General features: G+C 41.4%; 1 protein-coding gene across 1 annotated transcript in view; it reads right to left on the reverse strand.

The window, feature by feature from the left end:
* Nucleotides 1-17,348, reverse strand: part of col27a1a (collagen, type XXVII, alpha 1a) — a 92,143-nt gene that overhangs the window by 46,377 nt on the left and 28,418 nt on the right. The window contains exons 6-11 of the mRNA XM_042509286.2: nt 15,377-15,430; nt 15,178-15,231; nt 5,955-5,999; nt 1,846-1,899; nt 1,256-1,300; nt 67-120 (exon numbers count right to left, since the gene is read on the reverse strand). Coding sequence (XP_042365220.2) covers nt 67-120; nt 1,256-1,300; nt 1,846-1,899; nt 5,955-5,999; nt 15,178-15,231; nt 15,377-15,430 — 306 coding nt within the window. The remainder of the gene's footprint in view (nt 1-66; nt 121-1,255; nt 1,301-1,845; nt 1,900-5,954; nt 6,000-15,177; nt 15,232-15,376; nt 15,431-17,348) is intronic.

The following is a 17,348-nucleotide window of genomic DNA, read 5'->3' on the forward strand; positions in this document are numbered from 1 at the left end:
CAGTTGTACATTTTTGCAATTATTGACTGTGCTTGAGAGGAAAGAGACAAATTGATAAGAACTTACTCTTTCGCCATCAGGCCCAGGCAGGCCAAAAAGCCCCGGGATTCCAATGAAACCCTGCAGGAGAGGAAAGGGAGAGAGGAAAAAGAGGAGAGAGGAGGAATATGAAGATGTGAGTATTTTGACGCCATAAAAGCAGCAGGAAGAACAGCAACTCCCCATTGGCTCTAGGGCTGGGTTTCAAGGGCCGAGGGTCCAGCATGGATAGGGTGGGCTGAAGAACCAAGCCATGAGGCAAGTGTATATGCCCATGGACTGCATGGTGCTGGCTTCCACGATGTAGTCCAAGGGCACATACCCTCACGCCAGGGATCTCTGAAGATAGCCAGGACATCACAGTGAGCTGTCGGTGCAGGGGGGGGAGACACACACAGAGGAAGACAGGCACAAACACCACAACAGTAGAACCCTGGAGGAACAGTTAGATGCTAGTTTGAGTTTACGTGCGCATGATATTTCTGCAAAAGAGAGCGCAGAATATTTGGAAAGGTGGCTCAGTGAGAGAGAGAGAGGACTAGAATGCCTCCTTAAGACAGCAGGGCCTCATACGGAGCTTAAACAGGAAATTCCAGCCAGTGGGGGCAGGGGAGGCTTTGGAGCAGCCAAGGGGAGCTGATAAAGAACCTTTATTGGAACGAAACATAAAAATCACTGTTTGTGTCCGTGAGTGTGTGTTTCTTTGTTTGTGTACCTTAAGGGTGTGTGTTTGTATGCTGAGGCTTATCAACAGTCAGTCTTTCAATAAGTGTCTGTATACAGTAATACAATGTTTACATTACAAGTAAAGGCTCCTAAGTTTAACATACTATTAATAGTGGCACACACTGGTTGAGTGAGTGTGTATGAATGTGTTTATGTGTGCAGAGGTGGATGCCGGCGCGCCAAAGTGCATGCGTGCTCTCGTACATGAATGCACTTCGGAAGCTGGTGCACATGCGTGTTCTCATGCTGCAACAGGTTTGCAGCACAAAATACCAACAGTGTGCAACCTTTAATTAAACAACTCTGCGTGTTTTAACTGAGTCTCTTTCTATAAATATTATGTAATAAAAAGTGTCAGAAAGCTGTCAGGCTGACCGCCATCCCTATAAACTTAGTTGCTGGTCCTGTCAAAGCACCAATGTTAGTAATTTAGACTGATAAAATCAAACTTGAGCAGCACATTTGGAGGGAAGACGTTGAGTTTACTTACCCGAACGCCTTTAGGCCCCATTGGTCCTATAGGCCCTGGTAAGCCCTAAAAGCAAAGAGAGAAACTTTACTTCAATGGCTTAACGCTTTTTAAAAAAATATACACCTGAAATAGTGTTTACCAAAATACACTTTGAATGTGTTTTCCATTGTACACCAAGATGAAATTAAAGAGTCTGCAACTTTCAGATTATCAAACACATTGAAAATGCCATCAGGTTGTTTAAAATGTAAAATTGCATTCAACTATATAATTCTTAAATCCTTTTTATGACAATTAATCACTGTAAGGATGCCAGTGTGCCTACATGCTGTAGAGGGGATGGACACAACAACCTGAACAATTTAATACAATTCATTTCAGTTGCTCTGCAGTAAATGTAGCCATTCAGCTTCATGGTCATTTCTGAAGCTGCAGCTTGTGATGTTGTTCTCTTGGACCGCCTCATTTCTTTTTTAAATATTCCAACTCCTCTATATGGTGTTGACCCAAATATTTTCCTCCAAACCAGCTGTTCAACATAACCTAATTCCACTTGGCCCTCAGCCCTTACTACAACTGTACCAGTCACAGCAGAGGATTTACTGCACCTGCCTGCCAGGATAACCTTTGGCACCTGGGCTTCCAACTGGACCTTGTTCTCCCTGCAGGAAGAGAGAGAGGGAGAGAGAGAGAGAGAGAGAGAGAGAGAGAGAGAGAGAGAGAGAGATGATCAAAATTACAGTAATACAAACACACAACCAGGCCATTCTGCACAGCAGCAGATAGTTTCAGAGTGGGAGACTGAGACAGAGGAGATGGACTACACTGCTGTAGAACACACTGCTCAGAAATGTGGACTTTTATGTTGACAGTACAATAACAGTTATTTAATGCACTACAGGGGCGCATGACTTTGTCCCCAGGATGTAAATTATTTTGATGGTCAGTTTTTTTTATACTGAAATCACTGAAACCCACTTACTATCACTATCCCCTCTGAACTAGCTATTGTATCTATAGCTGGTCTTTCAACTGGAAGGAAAAAAAAAGATTTAAAATTGCAGATGCCATGATTAGGTGCGTCACAACTCAACGATATTGATGATAACCAGTATTTTAAAAAATAAATTTTGATATCTTTAATTAAACACATATGATAATATCATGAAAATAATTTGTTGCTTCTTAAAATTATTTCCGTTCTCGCTTTGTCTCCCACCTCCAGTGCTATCTGTTTGCTTTTTCACATCCAATTGCTCCTTTTATACACTATTGTACAGTTATGGTTACAGACTGTCTCGACATCTCCCTACACTCGTGTTTTGAGTGATACTTAGCTGATGAAAAAGAGACAAACACACAATTAACAAAGTTAAAGATGGATTTGAATGACAGCATTTTTTTCAGTTTTTCTTATAGATACTTTGTTATTATAGAATATCGTTATGAACTCTTTTGGTCAGAATAGTTGTGCAGTGAAAATGTGATATAGTGCCAGCCCCAACCACGACAAAGGATTTTAGCCATTCTGCCATTGATAAAAGAATGATTCAGATACTTTGTTTAAAGGAGCTGTGTGTAGGATTTAGTGGCATCTAGTGGTGAGGACTGCAGACTGCGACTCGCTGAAACTTCTCCTAATTATAATTCCTGCAGTGTTCATTGTTCAGGTTTTTACCAGGAGCTGAATTAACCACAGAGGTCTTTTACTCTCTAAAGCAAATTGACCCAAAATTGCTCATTGCAGAGACAAAGCTAACCTCAGAGGCCAAAAATGCAAAAGGCACCAACTGGAGCCAGTGCTTGGTTTCGCCATTCTAATCTTTTACAGAAACATGGCAGTGAACAAGGCATCTCCACAAATAAGGACCCGTTCCCTGTGTAGATTTATATATAGCTCATTCTAAGGTAACGAAAACACGACAATTTTTATTGTCGGGTGATTATAAACTGAGGAAAACATACCTGTATAAGATTTCATTTCTGCATATATATCCCCCTAAATCTTACACAGTGGACCTTTAACCCAAAGTAGTAATACTACACTGTAAAAGTGCTCCAATAAAAGACAAAGTCCTGCATTGCAAATGCTACTTCAGTAAAAGTATGTACTGTATTATCAGCAGAAAGAACTTAAAGTAGAAATAAATAATCAATTAATGGGAGTACAGACTACAAAATTTGGCAGTGCAGTAGGAGGATAAAGCGGCATGAAACGAAAACACATCCGTAAAGTGCATGTACCTCAAACTTGTACTAAAGTATGGTACTTTAGTGAATTTTCTATGTTTTCTTAGTCATTGCTACCAAATACCAGGGTACCAGGATTCATGGTTACTGTACATAGAAGCTAATTAGGATATATTTATGTTTATGTGTGTGTGAGTGTTCATATATAACTTCCTTTGACACACTCTGGATGTGCAGCCATGAGCGCTGCTTGTCATTCCCTCTCTCTTGGATATATATAGTGCATAATGCAGCCAGCTAAAAACCAGACAAAAATTTGGCTGAGTGAGGTTCGGGTCTTTAACTGGCAAACTGTGAAATGGGGCTCAGAGCATGACCCACGGTGTATTACAGTAACAAAGAGTCATCAACGCTTTATGCACACCAGCTGGTTTTTGCTCTCAAAGGCCCACTCTGCCAAACAGTTGTGCTTATTACTCTGTCACTGGTGCTGCAGTGATTCAAGGCTAGAGCTGTGGTCATCAACTGCAGCAGCTCTGTGGGAAAATGGGGGGCGTTTGAGGATGGACAGAGTGGAAGGACATGACGGTGAGAGAAAATGAGTACTCCTTCATGATGAGTCGTGCGGGAACTCCTTGTGCCGATGACGTCATCCGGAGAACGGGGACTTACTTAAAACCATGTGACAATGAGGAGAATGTTCCACTCTGCCTTCAATGACTCAGGCCTTTTCTTAATACCAACAGTAGTATGACCCAGCCCGACTGAAAATAGCTCCGGACATGCGGCTGGATGCTCCATACTTAAAATAGTCCTTTTGGGCTGGACTGAACAGCCAAATTAAAGTCTCCTCCCACTTGTAGCAGTGAATAAAAGAGTTCATTGAACTGACAGTTTAAGGGAAAAGAGGGGCAGACAGAGGAGGAAAAGAGTATAAAAGACATGAAATGCATGCACACGATTAAGCGTCAAGTTAAATTTCTGCAAGAGAGGCTGAACATTGTGGTAAGGAACGGTCCAGAGAAAGAAAGTCACACAAAAGAGGACTTTCTCCAAAGCTGCAGCATAACAGCCGTCAGTGTGTCACTGTTGGCCTAGTTGGCTTGTTCGTGTTTCTCTTCTCTCTATTTTCTCTCTCTTTGGCATCACTTTCTGATATCCTGGAGAGCATCGCTGCAGCACAGCACTTGGCCAGATGTCTGTCCTCACCAGTTCTTTCTAACAGGCTAATCTAATCTGGCTTCACTGCAGGCATGCTCGGTACGCGCACACAAACACACACATGCACACAGACTGAGCCAATGACGAGTGAGCTTTTAAAGAATGAAGTGAGACGTAAGAATACGAGGGATTAGCCAGCGATAAAGGTCTTGATGGTGGACTCCATTCGAGCAAAACATTCAGAGGTGGGACCAAGTCCCACACTCAATTCCCAAATCAAGATTGACAAGTCCTGAGTTAAAGTCTGAAGTCGAGGCTGGAAAGATGAAAGTAAAGTCCCAAGTCCTAAACTTTGAATTTTGAGTCCTAATAAAGTCATATATAATGCCAATTTCAAATTTACAAAAATCATGCATGCTTTTTAAAATTTGCACTTATTTGCAAAAACACATTTGTTAAAAACTTCCTTAATTGTGCAGCTACATAAGCTAAACGCATTAATGTTTGAGTTGGCATAGCCGTGGCTGGAGCAGCTACATGACCCGCTCACCAGCTATATGACTGGCCTACAATTAGTCCACAATCAGACCCCCTTTACTTCTTGGTCCGTAAGCAGAAACCCTGAAGAAATTGCAGAATTAGCGTTTAGCTAGCTATGAAGTGTTAAAAGAAAGGCAGTTAAAGTTAGGATTAGAGTAAAGGTTAAGGGTAAGAGTTTAATCTTGTTACTTACAAGGCAAATCACATCTTAATATAATATGAATAAAAAAGGGATAAAGTGGTTTATTACTTTATTTGGTTTTTAGGGGGCGTATTATGTAGGCTTAAGATGGAACGTGGCTGCAACTATACTTGTTCTTAATGTGAGATGATTCAGGCAATTAGGGGAAATGAATTGATAAGCATACATTTTTAAATAACAGGCTTTGTAATCTTTGGCCTTGAAGGAAGCTATCAAGTGCTTTTTAAGTAAAAAAAAAAAAAAAAAAAAAAAGCTCAAATTGGTGGTGTAGTCCAAGTTGAGTTGCAAATCTTTGTTGATTTTGTCAAATTGAGTCCAAAGTCATCAAGTTTTCGACTCGAGCCCAGGTCACGTGACCCAAGTCCACACCTCTACATTCAGACACTCATGAAGGCATAGAGTGCAGGTAATTAGATGTGAATCAGGTAGAGAGATGCCATATCCATAAGAATGAAATTAGGACAATAACATTACATCATCGTAGTATGAGTAGCAAGATACGGGAATGTTGAATTTTTTTTTTAATGTGGGATTAATGGAAGTGTGAAGAATAGCAGTGGTGTGAGAAAGCAACATGTACAGAGCATCAAAGTGAAGAGAACAGAAAAGTAAAGAGATACTTACAGGCTCTCCAGGGAGTCCAGGTGGACCAGGGTGACCTTTCTGTCCCTAAAGACAAAAACATAAAGAGATATAGGAAGTTAGTTAAAGCAAAGACTAATGGACTGGTGAAAGAAACACACACACACATTCTGAAACAGTTCACAGGAGCATTTCTCCTTCTGTGTGGGTACGACAAGTGCAGTTTTGTGCAAAGTAAAGCATGCATGTTAATGATAACAGTACCAACAGACATGTTCAGTGCCATATGCAAGGAATCAATCTGCCCTTCTGTCAAAAGATCAGACTTTCCACTGGCCGCGTTCATAGAGAAATGGTGCTGGCGAGGCCGTGCCAGGATCATGGCATGTTGAGGATATAAATGCCTTCCTGTTTGAGTCAGATAGCAGGTCCCTCCCTCCGCCTGCAGAGCAGACTACAACACTGAAGACAGCCTGACATAGTGCTTTTCTGCAGTTCTGCTGACTCCAGCAACACAGACCCCCAACAAAGACTAGAGAAAAACTAAATCAAAGGTGGGAGGGCATGCCTTTCCCGACCACAGTTTAATAGAGTGAGCGAGCAAGAGAGAAAGGAAAGGAAAGGGGGGTAAAATAAAAACAGAAATGCAAAGAAAGGAAAGACTCCTGTTGTCCTAAACCACAGCTCCAGAGCCAGCCAAGACTCCCTGAGTTCCTGTAAACCATCCTTTAACCCTGACATCTGACTGCAGGAGGGGAAGAAGACGCAGCATCCCTCTTCTCATTATGTTACATGATCACACTCACTGGCCAACACCTTCATACCAGCACTTTAAAATGCCATTGTCAGCATTATACTCCACATTCAGTGCTTAAATAGGTACAGCAACTGTGTAAACAATCAATTTAATCCTGAAATAAGGGTTTAAATAAAACAGATATGTTACAGATAACATTTTATCAGACCTATAATCCTTTAAACAAGTGCAGTGTTTCCCTGAGAATTACATTTTGAATCATTTTGTGTTCCCTCTGTAAATCCTGATATTTTTACAGCTATCAACACATTGCAAACAGCTCATCATTTTTCCCCCCTTCAGCAGCACTTCCACTCAGAGCTGATCAGATCGAAGGATTAGTGGGACAGCTGCTGCAGAGGCAAGTGAATGCAAACTTTTAGACCCATCTCAGTTTCACTTTCACTGTGCCTTGTGCTCTGCTATTAAATTTGTGTCCAGAGTGTTCTCAGTGTGTCCTCAGCACTCCGAGTGTGGTGCTATTAATAACCAAATTGTATGTAAAGTATACTCCAATGGTGCACCTAATGAACGGTCCAGGTACAAAAATATTAAATTAATACATGGAGGCAGATGTTTAAACATGGCGGGCAGCCACAAATAAATGAATGTTAGGGAATCATGCAGTAATACTCAACCTACTGCCCAGCGAGCATTTTCTAATTCACACTGAAAATAAACTGATTCACACTGGGATGTTATTTGTACTTTGAATGTAAATAATGAGCCAGGGTGTATAAAAACACATGAACATACAGCTTGTTTACATAAAAATAAAGTGCCAGGGGAGGATCCCTCTAACACCCTAACAGAGGTCTGGATAAATGTCCTGAATGCTCCTGTGTAAATCTGACCTGTGTGGAGCTACTGCCACTAGATTTGCTTCTTTTGCAGAGATGAGTGAGGACAGCAAACACTAACAGACTGAAAAGTAAAACTAAATAAATAAATATTTTTTAGTTTTTATTTATTAAGTGGTTCCTGGCCTCCTGTCATTTTCAAAAGTCAGCCTTGAGCAAAGCAATGTGAGTATCCCTGCCTCAAACACTAAACCATTGTCTCTGTATCTAATCCTTGTTCTGGAGTACTTCTCTGTCTCACTGTCACCTCACATCATCTGTTGCACATCATCAAAAGACCACTAGGAGGAGACGCTTGGAGCGTGGATTAAAATGCATGAGTAATACACATTAAACAAACAGAGATGTCACCAGGTGCTGACAGACCGCTGCCGAAACACAAGCAAAAACTAGTGCGTTTTCCATAATTTTGTGAAAGCCCTTTTGGTGCACAGTGTGTGGAGAGAGCAGGGATGGATGCACTTGCAGACGCATGGCGCCTGTGTCTGACCTTTTGAAAATTTCCATTTGATGTTGGCCTGTTGGGCAGCATAATAACGTGTTGATGAATTTGTGTTTGTCTGACTCGCCTACATGTGCCTGAATGTCCATCTGTTGCCTGCTTTTCTCCTTTAGGTTGATTTTTCTTTTCCATCCACACATATATGTACCTTATATGCATGTAAGCCAAGACAGGAAGATAAACACACATGCACATTCACACACAAAGATACATGTACACTGCATCTTATTACATGGCTTACTTATAGTACAAACATGTGTAGCGGCTTATGTTCCCAGGCTGTGCTGTGAGGTCCACAAGCCACACACACATGCACGCACACACACACACACACACACACACACACACACACACACATGCATGCACGCACACACACACATGCTGTGGGTCCTGGGTATTAACCATACCCTCCCAACCCCAGCCAGACCATCTCAGATCCTTATCTTGCTCATTATGAGCTTGCTAATGAGAGCCGCCGTTCCCACCCGCCCTCCCTGTGTTTACAGTGCTACTTGCTTAACGAGCATATGTGTTCAATCAGATAAACCCACCAGAATGCTTTTCATTTACAACAGCTCCCTGTAACACTTTTTCCCCTCTATCCCACTGCGCTAAGCCAAGGAGTGCCCCAGGGAACCTTAAGCGCATTTTGGGCAGAATTAAAATAAAAGACATATTGTGTCTGCACAAGACATGTCATTCCTCTGACTCGTCACCAGTCACTCTGTACACACTTAACTTTGTGGGTGTTCAAATGAGCACAGGCCTCATGTCTGTTCACAACTGCACACCACAAAATGATGAATATGTGTCATCCAGTGTCTGCCTCCACTGGACAGCGCTCTGGTAGCAGAAATACACCCCTCACCTCATTAATCTCTGCTTTCATCTTTCCACCTCTCTCGCTGCAAATCCCCTCTGCAGCACGGAGCCGGATGATTGCTCAGAGCAATTGTCTGGCTCCATGCATGCACTTCATGTACAGCAGAAGATAAACCCTACACACGGATGTCTAGTGGGTACAGACGTAGCAAACAACTGCATGAACTTGATCAGACAATTCAGCTGAAATCCACCCGGCGGAAAAACAACCTCATCTCATCCCTGTCTGAACCGCAATTTCAGCAGCATGTTGCACTTGCATGCAGTATCACTATTAGCTACGAGCACAGTGGAAGACAGAGCGAGGATTTGTTGTTCTTCTTCAGAAACATGCAAAGAAAATGATGGTTGATTTGAATCCTACCATAATTACAATGATGATGAGCATGTGGATTTGTTAGTTTGAACAGTGGGCAGTAGCTGAATGGAGAGAGTTTGGTTTGGAACAGGTCTTAGGCAGCCTCAGACAGATTAATGTCTACAATAAACTGTCTTGCATAAGTGATGGAAATGAGTATGATTAATGCACTGTCTAGCCCCTGCAGGGAAATTACAGAAGATCACTCTACTTTGTATTTGTAGGATGTTCTTGTTCGAAGGACTACGGTTTGGATTAGTTTGAAAGGAAAATTAAGTGTAGAAAATTTAAACTAGTCAGCAAAAGATATTGGACTATCCACTAATTCATAACACATTTACATACACAAATGTTTCACTGTGTGCTGGGAGGCAATGCATAAAGGTGCATGCACAGTCTATGCAGCCATCATTGACCCTGAAATCCTGCACATGTATGTTGGCACAGACTGCATGTGAAAGGCACATGCACATGTCGGCACTTGTTATAAACAAAGACCCAACATAGTGTGTCTCAAGACAGTCATATTTTTCCCAGAAGGCAGCAGAACAGAAATTGAGTGTGTGAGTGTTTATTGATTAGCTGACTACTGTTGCTGCATACTGGCTCTCTTACTGACCTTTTGGGACAATGCTATTTCTCTTTAAGTGTTCATAACTGCCTGCCACTCTGACCTAGTAAAAATTATTTCGATAAATGACTTCTAAAATATACTGGCGACTAAGACAATTAACATGGCTATGATATACACCTGATGTTCAAGATGATTGTTTGTGTCTGCGTGGCTGTATCTAATAAAGTTGATCAATCCTAAAATGACAATGCTAGACTGTGTAAATGCCATAGTTTCTGGTCTACTCAAAATCAAGAACTGCACCAAAATGAACAAGCAGATAAAGAAAACTTTGATGCTTTAAAAGAAAATCAATGCATTTTAAGAAATCTACATATTCACTTTCTTGCCAAGCATCAGATGAGAGGATGATCCCACTTTGAAGTCATTTGCTTAAGTGCTTAAGACAGGATGCAATTATTTTATCAAAGCACAAGGACTGGACACAGGAGGACAACCAAGCCCACAGGAACAGCACTGGGTTATAAAGCCAATGTGACACAGTGACCACACCGTGGAATTACAACTTCTGGGATCGTAGCGTGACGCATGCGACACAAAAAGTCTTTTTCTCATAAACTTACATTTTGAAAGAGACATAATTTTTCCTCATGTACATTAACTTCCCAGTACACACATGAATAGCTCTCATTTAAATCTTTATGTATTGTGAAGTTCATAAATAGTTAAATCAATGGTTGTCTTCCAACTGTCATTTGTGTGAGAAAGGCCGAGCAGTTGGGAGGCAGAGTCAAAGGAAACGCTAGTGTGCTTGCTCTATGGGCCCAACAAAGTGGTAATTTTACACCTGGAAATCTTACTTGTTTTGCTTCATGTGTCACTGAGTAACTCTTGTAGGAAATGGGGCCCTGCCTCCCACGCTGAATCAAGTTCTCTTTACATATCCATTGGGAAAACTGCTAGCGTTGCTCTCTTTAAAGTTTACAAATAAACCTACCAGCACCCATAACAGTGTGTATGCACCCCAAGCGTATAAGATATGTTCATCACTCTTATGGCGCACGCAACAGATACATTCTCATTTTATTTATGCAGCTGTCTACAGCAGCTCAGTGCAGGCTCGCGTCTCAACACCCTCTCACTTGCCTAAAGCATTAATTGACACTTCAAGTCTATTTTCCTGACAATATGTGAAAGGACTAGGTTAATGCCCAATAAAAAGCCACTGAACCAATATATCTATTTACATTTTGCAACATAGACGGAGCAGTGAAAAAGCTGGAGAACAGCACTCTGCTTTCCTTTGTGATTTCACAGGTACTGAGGAACTGCAATGTTGATCCACGGGCAAACTGTAAGCTACACCGCGCATTTACTGCAGCTGCTTCACACTACACAAAAGGTTTGGCTGTTCCTTCGCTGTTTGACACCTCAAAATTTGTAGAAAAGACAAAATCAGTATCGACTATCAATTCAGTGTCAGCATGAACTCTGTTAGTACATGAGCCCAACTCTGATGTGATGTTTGCCGTCTTGACAGGGGTTGAGGCTCATTTATTCGTGCACAAACAGAGATGTCAAAATGTAAATGTTTGTATTCACTTGGAGTTACGTGCTGTTTCCTGGCAAACAAAAGCCAGGTGTGGCGACTTCTTTATGCTATGCTGACAACATCTTCCTAGCTGTGTACTTGCATGCACTGTATTGATCCTCTCATCTAAATTTTGGCAAATAAGTGAATAGGCAAATAAATATATTTTTCCATGATGTCAACCATTCTCTCAATCAGCTGCAAACCCTAAAAACTCTTACGTTATTGAGACAAAGTAATATATTAAAAGTACAGACACAAACTGCACCCTGTCCAGCACTTCTATTTTAATATGTCAAAGTAAAATGAAAGAAAATATATTCAAAACCCTGCAAAGCTATGTCACAATGCTGCTGTATGGTATGTCTCTGCTTTAAGGAAGAAAAACAGCAGTGTTAGTGTAAAAGACAGATGTTGAAAAGGGAGACAAACGGTGAGAAGACACAGATCAACGAGCAGCAGGAATAGACATAGAAAAAAGAAGGACGAAGGCAGTAAGGTAAGACTTGTGGCTTGTAATGTGGCCTTGTAGTTGAGGTTTGGCCCCGTGTGTGTCCCCTCTCCCTGACCTTGCCTACCATACTGAAAATCCATTCAGAGTCTGCTCGGTAGAACAAATGTTGTACAGAGCGGAACATGCTTGGCTTGTCTGACGGTGTAAAATCACACTCTCCTATCGCACGTTCAAAGCACCACTGCTTTCCCCATTAAAGTTTTCCATGGAAAACCAGCAGCCAAATTCCAGAATTCCCGGATGAAGTGTCAAGCTAAGGCTGATAGAGACCCTGTGTGTGTGTGTGTGTGTGTGTGTGTGTGTGTGTGTGTGTGTGTGAATTTGGGTGTGTGTGAATTTGGGTGTGTGTGTGAGAGAGACAGCGAAGCTAGAGGGGAAAAACACAGAGCAGAACAGAGGAAAAGCTGCCGTTGTCCCGTTTTCCTAAACCACAGCTTCAGCGTAATGAGCCAAGGGAGCGAGACGAACAGCTCGAAGAGGTATGAAGAGGAAGAAACAGCACATGGGTGTTTCAGGGTGGCCCACTGCAGCAATGTAATTGCAGCGAAGGTCAGCATTTCTTCTAAATATTGCATTGACCTTGCAGCGAGCCTCAGTGTCTCAGTGGAGAGACCTGCATCGGGACAGGACATGCACGGGACTTTCCACCTGAACAGAACAAAACAAAGCCTGTTTCTCTACAGTCTGTGCTACCACAGAACAGTTTGGACATTGACTCACGTCTCTGTCATCATGGTGCAACTTTTAGGCATGTAGGATCAGGATTCATTAACATCAACAGTGTAAAGCACAGCTAGGACTTCTGAGGAGGTATTGTACCATGTTCAGCACAAATGGGTTAATTAACTCAAGTGTTTTTGTACTTGGATGAGGCTAACTCCTTGCGGATAATTTAACAAGTTTCCTCTGCAGTCATCAAGTCTGTGGTCCATCGACCAATACCTGAGGCATGCTGTGATGGTGTCAGAGTGTGTGTTGATGAAGAAGTCATGGCAACAGCTTCCCAGACATGATGATGTGATGTCATTCTAATATACTCTTAAGGACAGCTATAACGTCCCTTGTGCTATAAGAATACAATGTATTAAGTATCTGCACTGCTCATCTCAGTTTAGAGGTATATGCACTTTCAGTGTCTGTCCCAGCCAGGTGAGCTTGTGCTTAACAATCATGTATAGCTAATCTCAGAGTAGTTTAAGAGGTCATTCAGCTGTCTGTCTTTCAGTCTCACCTGCAGCTCTCATTCACATGTCACTGACTTCCTGATCGGCCGTCAAATCAATGCCAAAACTCATTAAGCTGGAGAGAAATCCCCAAATGTTTTCCACCAGCTTTACATTTTCCATTCTGTCTGCGTGTGTGAAAGAGAGAGACATACAACCGGACAAAGAGACACACACAGAGAGAAAAGCCGACTCCTAACAAAAGCCATATGTTGAGTTTGAGGCAGCCATCCAACTTGAGTCCGACACTGTATTACAGAGCACCATGGCTCTGGGAAGTCAGTGAATACATGCTGAGGCACTTTACACCGTTAATGAAATGCACACTATCTGCCTTCTATATTTTATTACTTAATTAATTCTCCTATTGTGTTTGAAATACGTACATGGCTCAGTTCTGTTTCATACAGAATGTGACTGAATGCAGTCTACGAGCTGCCATCATGAGACGTGTTTACATCTGATTGTTTAAGAACAGGTGAAAAGAAAAGATTATTTTAGCTTAGTCATGAAGAAGACACTATACTCAGCCAGCAAAAAGCCAGTTATGGTGATCACGTCTTACATTGTAGCAGTTTCCAGATCTGTCAGATGAACTCAAATACTCCTCATCAACACCTGCTTTCATGTTACACACATATTAATTTCAGCTGATTTTATCTTTAAGGCACTGAACTCCGGCAAGAGTTATGACTTTAAGTTAACGTTCCACCTGTTTAATTCTTTTAGCTGTACATTTATCCCTTACTGTTAGCCAATTTTCTACCATTTAATAGCACAATTTTGGCTGTATTTCAAACACTTATCCTATATTTTAGGTAACTTTTCCAACTCTTTAATACATATGGCTATATTTCAAACATTTATCACTACCTTTAGCTAACTATTCAACTGTTTACTTTAGCTAACTATCAACCTTTTATCCAAAACATTTAACACAAGTTATTCTTTCTATTTATACTCTAAGTCATCTATTTAGACAACTTATCCACAACTTTTAGTAAACATTTTGATTTTTTCCCATTGCTTTTGGTTAAATATTTTTAGCACTAGAGCATTAATGTTAACATACTTAAGACTTCTCTGCCAGATACCTACCTACCTAGCTAGCTGGCAGCTTGCAAGCTAACTAGTTGTTGTTTATTTCTTCTCCTTTCTTTCAAAAAAAAAAAAGCTACATTTTTTCCACATACCTCCTGGCAGCTGCATAAGTACCTGTGGAGGTACAGGTACATGTGGCTGGGAATCGCTGCTGTATTCGTATTGATGTCTTTTGAATGTGCACTATCAGTAACACGCACACAGGAATGAACATGGACTCACTCTTGGTCTGTGTTTGTTCTGCTCCTGTCTAGCAGAAGCTATGTCACACTTTCTCTTCCCTGCACTCATGAATCACTCACACTTTGATTTAAGAAACAGCTTAGACACTAGTGATTTCTAGTTTGAATGCAGGGTCCCCAACCTCCTTTTCGCTGATGACAACCCCCTCCCCCCAACGACATCTTTCCTGCCAACATTAAAACCCCTCTGTACTGGATTCAGCCAACACAGATGGAAGAAATGGTGAGCACAGCACAAAAGGAGACAGAGAGATGGAGAGAATTAAAGAGGAGGGGACAGGGTAAGACACTTGTGTGTGGGGTTACACACACAAGTGCGCACGCACACACACACACGCACACGCACACACACACACACACACACAAGTGCACACACATATGCAAAACATCACCACAGACACAACACAAAAGCAAAAGGGTTATGAAATGGTGACAGTGACTCATGCTAACATTCTTTCCCGGGCTTTCCCAAACTTTCTAAGGGCCTTATTATTCAAAGTTTGCAGATAAACACTTCACTCACTCATAAAATCATCGGGAACATGGAAGCTCTAAAGGTCAGCATTTATAAACAATAAATTTAATTGGTGCATGGTTTTTCAGGAGTATTTTTCGCTCTTACCCTCCGACCTTCTTGGCCAGTTAGTCCAACCGGGCCAAGAATCCCTGGGTCTCCCTAAAAAAAGAAGGTGAGAATGTCAAAAGGCACAAATGCAGCAATGAGTGGTTGCATAATAGCAATCATAAATGTGTTAGGAGCTTGCCAAACTGGACGCTGTTAGAAATTAATGTGGCGTGTAATAAAAGGAGGGGCATAATACCTTTTCTCCTTTAGGTGCTGGCCCAGGTGAGATGCCAGGGTCTCCTTTTCTCCCCTAACAAGAAGAAAAGCACAAAGGAGGACTTTGTATGAGTGAAAATTACCCACATTTTCTTCCCTCTGTCAAGGTATCTCACTAACAATCATTAACAACATAATTTCACTGGCCAGCACCTTTCAGTTGGACAAGGGTTAGGACAACAAAAGGCTGCCTTTTTAAATCCCACACTAAATATAAGGAAGCTACAATGAACCAATAAACAGGATTGAGTTATCATGCATCATATGGGCTCAGTGTCTCTGCAGTCACACACACAACAGGCTTCATTGTCAGCAGGTAACAATAACGGGGCTTCAGCACATCAAAGCTACGGATCGGAAATTAGAGTTAGTGCTGAGAGCATGGACCCCTGCTATTTACAACTGTGTTTCATTTATTAACGATGAAAGAGCAAAGATCGCAGCGCACACCGGGACATCAAACACTTCAGGATCATTCGCTCAATGCACCTGCCAGGTAGAAAAAGTGTGCTCTGTACTACTCTACAGAGAATTTATTCAAGTCTTCCTTCACTGAGGCAGGGTTTCAAATATATGCGCTCCCTTACTCTGTCAGTGTTCCTTGATTGCTCTTGGATCTGGCATATTTAAGTATAACTAAGGTAACTTTTATCATCTACTAATTTTCCACTGTTATCATTAGCCAGGGGGTTTTATATAGCTATATATGAAATACTTCCAAAATCTAAAACTAAATCTTTTCACACTGACTTCCTAAGAACTCCAGGAGGTCACTGCTCCCAGCCAAGAAACAGTCTGGTACAGAACCCCACATAAAACTACAAAATGTCATTTTACACTGTAGTTTTTGTAAGGATTTAACAGCAGCAAGCTTCTTCGGTGAAGGTTAGAGGTGATGGTAAGTGGATTTTTCACTTGGAAAGACCCAAGCATTCAGTCTTTATGCTAAGCCAAGCTACCACTACCAAAGCTTCAGATTTGAGCCCTATATAGTGATGGATGTTGTTAACTCTTAAAGGAAGAGATTTTGGGAGAAAATACTGTTGTTTTCTTACATCTACACTTTCTTACATTAGAAGATAACTGTAGCTACAGCTCTCCTGTCTGTGCAGTCAATATAAAGCTGCCGTTAAGACTGGAGACTGGGGCGGATTGCGCTAACACAATTATTGTAACTGTATGTTATAATTCTGAGTAATCTTGATTTAAATATTTACCTTTTTGTATTTTTTACCATTACTGTTACTGCATGCATAGAAAAGAATATAGTCCAGGCGTCAAAACTATCATGGCAGATCTGCAGCAGTTTTGGCTCATTGGGAAGCCAACAGAGCAGCTGTGGATCTTAATGGACAGCTTCCCGGATTCAGGGTGCTTCTGCTTCCTGTCTTAACTTGAACCTGGTGGATCTGTGGAGCTTCATTACCAACCTCGGAGCTCCCAAGTTTCGAGACTTTTTGCAGAACTTCAGTTTCGTATCTGAACCCAGCGTTCCCACACATATGCGCTCTAAAGTAACAACAATTGGCACAGATGGATGAACATGAATAAGTTCTCGGTAGTAAGCTACCAATGTAATTCATTTGATACCCTTAAACTACAGCATTCAGTACCCTGCCCTACAACTAGCTTTATGTGAAAAATAAAATTGCTTAAAAAATAAAATAAATAAATACAAAAAGCAAGACAGCAAATGAGCATATTTCCCAAAATATCAAACTATTCCCTTAGGTAAATAAGAGCTGATTAGATAGCAAATGAGGGATTGAATTGGCTACATAATAATGGGAAGGAGACTGTAAAAAGTGAAGAATGTAACAAGGATAAAATAAATTACATCAGGAAGACAAGGACAAACACAGTCCCTTAGGGTGACCTGGGGAGGTCAGGGTTCTGGGCAGGGCAGGTCAGCTGCACAGTCGTCATTTATGCAAGGCATTTTTATAATGCAC

Source organism: Plectropomus leopardus, chromosome 20 (genome assembly GCF_026936395.1).
Source record: "Plectropomus leopardus strain MGB_pleo_1.0 chromosome 20, ASM2693639v1, whole genome shotgun sequence".
NCBI classification, from domain to species: domain Eukaryota; kingdom Metazoa; phylum Chordata; class Actinopteri; order Perciformes; family Serranidae; genus Plectropomus; species Plectropomus leopardus.